General features: G+C 40.2%; 1 protein-coding gene and 1 long non-coding RNA gene across 6 annotated transcripts in view; one reads left to right on the top strand and one right to left on the bottom strand.

Moving 5' to 3' along the window:
• The window catches only part of LOC106958666 (serine/threonine-protein phosphatase 2B catalytic subunit alpha isoform), a 105,095-nt gene that overhangs the window by 38,664 nt on the left and 56,633 nt on the right, over positions 1-9,798 (top strand). For all 5 annotated transcript variants that reach the window (XM_015050684.1, XM_015050686.1, XM_015050687.1 and 2 more), the window contains exon 2: positions 5,237-5,437. In XM_015050684.1, coding sequence (XP_014906170.1) covers positions 5,237-5,437 — 201 coding nt within the window. The remainder of the gene's footprint in view (positions 1-5,236; positions 5,438-9,798) is intronic.
• LOC106958668 (uncharacterized) overlaps positions 1,562-9,798 on the bottom strand; it is a 24,069-nt gene continuing 15,832 nt past the window's right edge. Inside the window, exons 2-3 of the long non-coding RNA XR_001427193.1 lie at positions 6,002-6,009; positions 1,562-1,573 (exon numbers count right to left, since the gene is read on the bottom strand). This is a non-coding gene — a long non-coding RNA (uncharacterized LOC106958668). The remainder of the gene's footprint in view (positions 1,574-6,001; positions 6,010-9,798) is intronic.

Below are 9,798 nucleotides of genomic sequence, written 5' to 3'. Positions count from 1 at the left end.
AATGAGGCGTTTCAAAAACCTCTGGAATGCAAAGTTACAAATCGGTAGGTACTGCCCGTCACCTAGCAACCCCAGCCAAGCCCAGCCCGTTCCCTAGCAACCCCAGCAGAGTTCCGCCCGTCACCTAGCAACCCAATCTGAGCACCAATACGTTTGGTCAAACTGGTTTTGCCACTTTATGTGCTGTACAGTGGCTGTTTTGTATAGTCCACTGACGACTTAAAAGTCTGTTATATTCATTCCTGAATCACTATGATATTTTAACCTAATTTTACAATATAACTCGTGTTTAATTTTTTTTTTTTTCTGTTTTCAGACTCTTGTAAGAAAGTGCCTCAATGCTGGTTTAAATAACCCCAAATTAGTCATATACAGTGTTGCTTCTGTTGATCAGCCTGTGGGAGCCACATACGTGACAGTTTACTTAGAGCTTTGATGTTTAAGGAGAGAATAATTATGCCCATTAAAGGGGCTTTTATACAGACAGTGTGCAGAGCGTCGGCATGCTCTGCACACTCTGACCGGGCATCAAACCACACTGCAGCTGAACGCCATCCGGACCCGAGGGTCCCAAAGTTGGAGCCAGGACCCCTTTATAGGTCAAAACCACCAACAAAGGTGGGGTTGATATCAACTACCGCAATCAAATGAACTGCAAATAAACCTGAAAACATAAAAGCAGTTGTCAGAAATTGTTAAAAAAAATAATGTTACGCAATGGTGTTCGGTGAGTTTGTGGCTTTTACTTGACTTTTCAGTCATTCCTGTATGGATGAAGCACCAGTTGGGTGGGAGGCTGAAAAAGGTCTGTGTGATGCTTATTATATTTATCATGTCTGGTTAGCATCAGTGAAGTGCTTTTCAACGCAACGCTGAACACTTGATATTTACCCTTACACTGCAGCAAATGCAGAGCAGGTAGTTGAATATAGTGACATTTCTCCAGTCATGTAACATGGATTACTTAACAGTCAGTTCTGTAAGGTCTTTCAGGGCGCATCGTTTTAGGAAAACTAGCAAGAAAAGGTCTAGTGCAGGACAGCGATGCTCCTTCTACACAAATATCCCCCTACTGGTGTAAAGGCGACACTACAGTCTTTGTTGTTTGTCATCTTGGCTATCCACAAAAACAGCCCCGTCATCATTAACTCTAAAACCTGGTAAAATAATCTTTAAAGTTTCACCTCTTATACATGTGGTGAGATGAACTCAGATTTTTAAGAACATTTTCTAAATCTGAGATTTGAGAAAATAAAATACTGTGTTCAAAATCGTTTTCCGACTCTGACATTTGCAAACAATACTTTCTAAATGTCTGATTTCAGGAGAATACTTTCTATGTCCAAGATTTTTAGAGATCCTTTCTAAATTTTGAGATTCTTAAATCTGAGATTTTTTTTAAAAAAGTAACTTTGTAAATCCGCAAGTTTTAGTAGTAGTGTCTAAATCTGAGATTTTTTACATTAATATTTTCTAAATATAAAATGTTAAAAACTTCTAAATCTCTGATTTTAAAAATGAAAAGAAAGGCATTTTCAAATCTAAGAAATTTGGAAAAACTACATTTCTGATTCTTCAGTGAACGTTTGGGAATATTTTTATCACAATATTCCTAAACGATGCTTTCTGTATTGTTTTTAAGAAAATCGTACAACAGAACATGTAGACCTGAAATGCACCAACTAATTAGATCAGAATAAGCCAGTTCTGTGATTTTTATTTTTTATTTTTACTTTTTTTATGATTGCTCCTAATAGTGATTGGCAGATCCAAAAATTAAAATCAGTTTTCCTTTGTTTTTGTTTGTTAAATGCATCAAACATTCATATATATATATATATAAAATGTTCATTTTGTTTATTTCATGTTGGACTGAAAAGTACGTCCTTTGTTACAATTTGTTTATCTTAGATATCAACCCGAAAACCTTTTTTTTGCATTATTATAAGAAAGAAGACAGTAATAACATTAAGGTACGGAGCACACCTGAACATCATGGCTCCCTTTTGAAGCTAAAGGAGGAGAAGGAAAAGAAAACCACTGGTTCTGGTTGAGTCCGTAGAACAGCAGCTGATCTGCTGTTGGTAACAACAATGATGCTGTTTTTAGCGTCTGCTGTGCATCTTGTTTTGTTTCACTCTTGTGTCAAGAAGTCTGCCAATCGTCACCAGCCGTACACGTTCTGAATGTTTCTCTTTTAGCGTTTTAAAGTGCTTTTTCTACCTCACTGCCACCTAGTGGCGTGGCATGGGTATTTCAGCTCTTTTTGTTAGAATTTGGAAATGAAACTGTGATACTAAATGCATATTTTCGAGTTGCACACCGTTTCGTACCGCTAACATGTTGGTTCCGATCCGTCAGGATTACGCTGCAAACCTCCAAGTCAACACCCAGCAAGTTTTCAATAGTTTATTCAGCTGTCCGGAAATCTCCTTTTGCCACTCTAATAAATATTATCTTCCAGCTGGCAGATACTCAGAGTTATTTTGGTTTGATCGGGGGTCATCACCTCTCATATTTCATAAGTCAGCCTTCTCATATGCTGATCAAAATCGCAATTAAAGGAAACGGGGCGGAATATAAAATCTTCCGAGATTTTAATACTTTTTACTATCGTTATTTACCCCTTTAATTTATTAGAAATGCCTGTAACTTCCAAGGAAATAAGCTGATGATGAAAGTGTGTCAGTAAAACACATTCAGTTCAGTGTGTTTGGACTCTTAAGTTAAGTTTTCTTCGAATGACAATCACTCAGAAATTAGTGTCCAGACTGATTTTCCAAAGATTTTTGACCAGCTGTCATTTGTACTTTGCAGAAAAAAGGCCCAACAAGTGTGTTTGAGTTTAGAGAGCGTTCACACTGCGTCTCTTCGGCATCTCAGGGGCCCTAGCTTGTAGAGATTGTGCTCCTCTATGGAGTCCAAAGCCTAGAGGCCCCGGCCCCGAGCTGTAGTCGCGCAGCAGGTGCTCATAGGAGGCCAGATCGGGGCCGTGAGGATAGATCTTGATTTGAGGAAAAGCCATTAGTCACTTATTGTTGTAAGACATTTTTTCATCCCCTCTAAGAACATCCACCGTAATGTGACTTTAAAAGGAAGGGAAACGGCTCTGTTTATCCTCCTCCTTAAACATTTAGGCCGTTAGAGTGCATATCTGTGGCTGCAGAGAGATTAGCATGGGATCCAGGAAGCAAGCGTGCAACTTCATTAAATATGTAATCCAACATGCGCCCGTGTGGAAGTTCAAATTACTGCAGCTTAGATTGCAAATATTTTCTGTCAGCAAGCGCACTGTGACGCATATGAAGCGCTGGTGCGATTACATCCGATCTCACCTTTGGGAGCGATAGTTGTTAACTGCACAGTATTTGTTACTCACTTCTCAGACATCCTTGAGTTACGAGCTGGACCCGAGTGACACCAGGGACATTTTTGTCACACTTTGACATATTTTATTGGAGTTTTATGTGATAGGGTAGCACAAAGCGGCAAAGTGATGCATGCTTTTTTAAATGTGTTTGCAAGTAAAACCTGAAAAGGATTGCATGTGTTTATATTCACCCCGTTTAACGCTGAGACTGCTTAATAAAACCCAAAGTGCTTTCAGAAGTCACCTAATTAGTAGAGTCCCTGTGTGTGTAATTTAATCTCGGTATCAACCCACCTGTTCTCTGCCGGCCTAAGCAGGATGTGGCCGTGCAGCTAAGCCAGATCTTTACAACCCAAAGAGCCGTTTTCCCTTCAGTCCAGCTCAGTAAAACTCACTTAGAGCGCCAAATGTGGCATAAACGTCCAGGTTTTGATGAATATCTGCTGTAGGAATCGTGTTATTTAATAAAAATTACCATTTTATTTACATTTTTAGGTTTTAAAATGAAGAAAAACTGCTAAATTATGCAAAAAAGATGATAAATACATGTTTTGTGTAAAAACATGACAAAAATAACAAGAAAAAGACATTAAAAATATTACTGCTAGATTTATTGGTAGTGAAGATAATTATTCCATAAAAAACAAACTGTTCAAACAAAATTCAAAACTTGGAGTATTTATTAAATTATTTATTTACTTTTGAATGAAAAGTTTTGGTTTATTTATTGCTCTACAAAAAAAAAATACCAATTATGAAATGCATAAAAAATAAAAGTTGGCGCTAAACATATTCCACAAACTAAGACCAAGGCTTTTCCAAAATATTTGTGGCTATAACTGCAGTAAAAGGTAGCTTTATTTATTTACATGGCAGTCCTTATATTTTTATAAATAAGAAAAATAATATCATGAATCATTTTCTTTTTACTTTTCAGTTATAATCCACTTCTAAAACATTTTAGCACATTTTAGTTTTTGGTTCTTTTAAATGTGAAAAGCTTAAAAAGGAATGAATACTTTAGCATTTATTTATCAGTCATGAAGTTTACTTGTCAGTCACATTTCAATTAAAATATAAATTTAATGACTTTAAAACATTAAAACAACAGAAAAAGTGACTGCGTTTCTTGTCTGCTGCCGTTACCAAAGTGCATTCGGCCTCTCGGCCGTTTCGGCTGCATCTGTTGCTTTAAAAGTTGTGCAGTCGATGTGCAGCGGCGTCTTTTAAAAGCTCTTATTACTGACAGTAATGGACTGCCGAGGATTTGATTAGTCTTAATTTTTTACGATGCCATCAGTGCTCTCAGGAGTTGAATTAAATTGAACTCCTTGGACCCAGCAGCAGGTCTGCATCTGTCCATTACAAACGCAGCAAAGCGCTGCGCACACATGAAAGCCATTGCGTGTTGTTTAGGCTTCGCCCTCAGGCGAGCGGCTTTTTATGCAAGTAAAACAACAGATGTCTCGGCTCTCTGATTCACTGTCACAAGTGCCATCTCATTAGCTGCGAATATTGCAGAGCAAACTAGCAAATCTGCGGCTCTGTCATAAATATTGAAAACGAAATGAGTCACGGATCACAGCGGCGGTGGCGGCGTGCTAAGTCGTCTCCGAGGGCGAGCTGAAAGCGCGGCGGTGACCTCCTGCGGGGAGTCGAACCGCGGGGAAGATGGAGCGTACCTGCTAATCAAACGGCTTAAATGTCGCTCCTCATCGACGCCGGTTTATCCTCACCAGGCTTTTGTTCGATGAAATCCATGACTCTGTAAATACGTTATGAGAGGATATCAGGTGTAATTATTATTCTTTGTTCTGTTTTTCTGGCCCTCCTCTTCCTCCTCCTCCTCCTCTTCCTCCACTGCAGCTGTCCCCTTCCCCCCTAGTCACCGGCTGACGGCTAAAGAGGTGTTTGACAGCGACGGGAAGCCCAAAGTGGATGTGCTGAAAGCTCACCTAACCAAAGAGGGGCGTGTGGACGAGTCGGTGGCCCTCAGGCTCATAGGAGAGGGCGCCGCCATCCTGCGCTCGGAGAAGAACCTGCTGGACATCGAGGCCCCTGTGACAGGTCAGGAAAACACCCCAAATGAGCCCCCCGAATAAATAAACACCAAATCATGAAGCCTGATGAGAAAATATTAGGCCCGAGCAGCTAAGCGCTGCGAAGGCCTATTGAAATTGTGCTGTAAATTATTATTATGCTTTTGTAAAGTAAATTGGCTTTTTGGAGGCTTTATCATATTCAGAAACTCACCAAACTTGGTGGGCGCATAGAGCCCGCGTGAAATTTATGTATTTTAAGGTCGACGCAAAAATCGCAAAAGAAACGGCTCAACGGCGCCACGTAGCAACCTTCAAAAGACCCTTTTCTATTCACCTATTCCTATTCCTATCAACATGAAACTGTGTCCAGAGACAGAAGACATGTTGGTGTGTTGTGGATTCCAACCCCGTTTGTTTTCGATGGAGTAGGTGGGCGTGGCGAAGTGAGCCATAACGCCGTCTCCATACGTTTGGCTGTGATTTCCATAGTTTCAAGCCGATCTGCACCAAACTCACTAGGATGGATCCTTATTGGCCCCCCGACAGAAATCTATAAACATATTTGGTGGGCGTGGCCTAATTTCTCTACAGCGCCACCTAGAATTTTTTAAATGATCAGCCCCACGCCATGCTTTAACCTAGAATTGTGAAACTTGGTACACATGTGTATCCTGTCAGGATGTACAAAAAAGTCTCTGGGAGCCATGGTCCAAAGCCAACAGAAAGTCGGCCATTTTGGATCACATCCGCCATTTCCTGTTTTTCAATGATTTCGTATCTGATCTATCTCCTCCTACAGCTTTCGAGATACAGACTTCAAACTCAGTCAGCAGAGAGTTGAGACATTAAAGGTCCAAAGTTATCACAGGAATTTTTGTATGTCAAAGCATGTGGGCGTGGCTAAGTCCCAAACTTTGACTATTCGCCATGAAACATGAATGTGAAATAACTTCCAAATGCCAGGTCACAGCTGCATCAGACTTTCTATGTCTCATTATAGACCAGCCCTCATCACAGTTAGGTGGTCGATTGATGACATCACCTTAGCCCCGCCCACTTCCGACAGGAAGTCACCTCTTTTTTCTACTGTATGTCTTACTTTTACTGTGTTATTCATGTGGAATTAATCCTCTGCAGACTGACATAAAATGACCTGATGATGAACTCTGTCAATGCTGTCTGACCCGTGGGGGCGTGGCCAAATGGCAGTCCCTCGCCATATGTATACGATTGTCTCTAAATCACACACGCACCTTCCGATTGGCACCAAACTGGATACGTATGATCTTTGTTCAACGCTAAAGAGCCCAACAGCACTGAATTGTAATTTGACTCCACTGCGCCCCCTAGGTCATTCCATCAGCTATATCTCCTCGCTACATTGGCCGATCTGCACCAGATTTTTGGTGTGTTGTCAAGGAGCGATGCCGAACTCATTGGTGTCTGGGATGGCCTGGCGGACGCGCGCTTCAACTGCGCGAGAGCATCAGCGGTGGCAGGCAGGCGGCGGTGCTGGATCCCCTGCGGTGGCTATAGGCCGGAGCGGCGCTTGGCTGCGAGGGCCGCTCGAGGCTGCTTGCAGCTTTAATTTAATTTACTTTTATAAATAAGTGATTTTTCCTTTTACCTTCTCTGCCATGAACTGCACATGCAACATTTTAGTTAAAGTCATTTTTTCAGGTGAGGGGATCTGTAAGTCATTGTTGAACACATGAAAATGTTTTTAGGCTTGTTTTATTAAAACAGGGATGTCCAAAGTGTGACCCAGGGGCCATTTGCAGGCCTCTGGATTATTTTTTCCAGCCCCTCAGTGTGCAATTCAAGAATGGAGCGAATCTGTGATTAATTCCTAACCCTTCTGGGCCGAATGTGTCGACGGCGATCCACCCAGATTTGCAGTACCGTAATTACGCCACTCTTTGCTCTATCTGAAAAATCCCAACAGTTTCAGAAAGGGGAGATGTTGCACTTTCCAGCCAATATCGAGTTATTACGGTAATTTCACTCCCACCGTAGCAGGAAGTGAAATTAATCTTAAAAGACGGTAAATTACAACAATAACTTGCTAGATATTGAAAGTTCCAGTTGTTACGGATAAATGGGCAAATATATATTTACTCACAGGACATTTAAAGAACTTTGTGCAATTAAAGTGAGCAAAAATATACAGGCGGAGATTTGAAACTTAAGGCTTAAAGGGCTAAAGGGGCAGCGTTATGTATTTTCAAGGCACATAGTGCCACTTTATAGCAGAATCAACCTTCATTTGTTATAAAAAAATGCCACAGATGACACTTTGGCCAACTCTGGTGTAAATGAATACTAAAATAAAAAGACGCTTCCATACCTGCTATGGGTTGTGTTGTTGCTGTTTTAGTTGGTACCAGTTCAGTCACATCACGGTGCCGTGCAGAAGTAATTTTTTCAGCGTATTTACTTTTTGTCAGCCATGTGTTTTATTGGGATTTTAAGCAACGCAGAGCTGTGCGTAATTGTGAAGTAGAAGGAAAATGATTCATGTTTTTCCATAATGTGCAGCTCTACCAATAAGTTGTGTTTAATTAGTTTCATAGGTATCGGCGTAAACAGGACAAATACACACTGTGCTTTTTAGTGTGTCATTTATAAAAATGTTGGAAATTGCGCATTGTTTTTCCTCCCACGTCACATGTACACAGTACCTGTGTGTTGGACTCACGTGACAAAACGTGGAAAAAGTATGAATACTTTCGTAAGGCGTCGTGGATCACTGTATCGCCCTGTAAAAACTGTTTTATTCTGATATTCAGTCAGGAAAAGTAACTGCAGTTTCGTGTGTTTGGCAATTTTAGTTTACCGGCTGTTTTATTTTCATTTTCAGCTCTCCGTTCTCAGTTTCAGTTTTCCATTTGGATAGCTTTCTGCTTGCTTACAGTGATTGCCAGTGATTTAGATTGTTGACTGAAGCTGTTTTCACATCAGAAAATATCTGGATAATGTGCAGAGAAATTCGCTTTGAACTTTTTTTTTTCTCCCCCATCTCGCAGTCTCTGCTCACAGATGCACTTCGCAGCTGGAGATTTTCCCCATGAGCTGCTTTTTCTGTGAGAAATGCAGCAAAGTGACGCTTTTATAAAGGGCACAATAGGACACGATTAGGGCTGTGGACCACAATGTTGTGTTTACAACCAATTTTTTCTTTTCTTTTGTGTTTGAAGATATCGAACGAGGATATACACAGGTCTGGATGTAATCACTCAAAAATGCTCCACAAGATTAGATTTGATTAAAGCAGCGGTAAATTATGACCTTCTTATCTTGTAGCTGATGTGTGACTTCGGAAGTTACAAAATGTTTACCCATATTAGCTTTTTTTTTTTTTTTTTTTTTTTTTTTTTTTTTTTTTTTGCTTTGTTTTTCTTGTTTTTGAAAAAAAAATCACAAATATCCATAACTAGCTAGCTCTAAGTGCTTTGTATCCTAATTATGGCCCTAACGCCAAACATAGGCTGTGTAATTAGCCATAGCGGGCTTGTAGTTGAAGCACAGATGTTTTCTTCAGTTTCACATCAGAATATCTGAAGTAATTACATTTTTATTAAAACGCTCACTTCTTATTGGCTTAGAAATCTTTTCAAAATGTTTTTTTTTGTATTATGTACTGAAAATCAAATTTTCAAACATCATTGATGATGGCGACTAAAACATTTATTCATTTAAACTGTTGGTACCAACTCAAATCTCAAAAATGTCGCCGACTCAAATCAGGTTTCTTCAGAGAGTTGCTGTGGGAGGAAACGAGCTCCTGTAGCAGTCAGTCTTGCAACAAATTTAAAGAGGCCTCTGCCTGAAGCCTGTTACTGTATGGTAGTTTCATGATTGCTATGACATGCTAACAGCTCATTTTCTATTCCACACTAACATTTCCTGGATCAGTTGTTGGCAAGGTTTGCTAATCCACCTCATTTGCTTTTGTCGCTCCACTTTAATTGCCGATAGGGTCAGAACATCTGGTAAAGACACGGAGTGGGGGATGTGATCCTTAACCGTTCTGATCGATGGAGGAGATGGATTGACCTTCGCCCTCCTCTCTCTGCTCTTTGGTGCCGCTTCGCATCCAGTCCTCAACCTCGTCTGAGACTCGGGGTCGTAGTTCAGCTGTTATCTGAGCTGAACTATCAGAAATCAGAGTATTTGTTGTATTTCTGCAACCGTTTTTTATGTAGCACATTAATGGAAAGTTAAGTGGAAGAAAAAACTATGGCAGAAATAAAAAAGAAATACTCTGATGTCTGAAGATCTAACTGTAATGTTCTTAGCTTCTGAAATGACTAACAAGCAAGATCCTCAGAAATCAAGTATTGTTCTATTTCTGCCACAGTTTTTTCTTCCACTCAACTTTCCATT

The sequence above is a fragment of the Poecilia latipinna genome, unplaced genomic scaffold (assembly GCF_001443285.1).
Source record: "Poecilia latipinna isolate Pla-1442-1.1 unplaced genomic scaffold, P_latipinna-1.0 Scaffold1005, whole genome shotgun sequence".
Classification (NCBI taxonomy): domain Eukaryota; kingdom Metazoa; phylum Chordata; class Actinopteri; order Cyprinodontiformes; family Poeciliidae; genus Poecilia; species Poecilia latipinna.
Note: the sequence above shows the minus strand (reverse complement) of the source record. Positions and strands in the feature narration are given on the sequence as shown.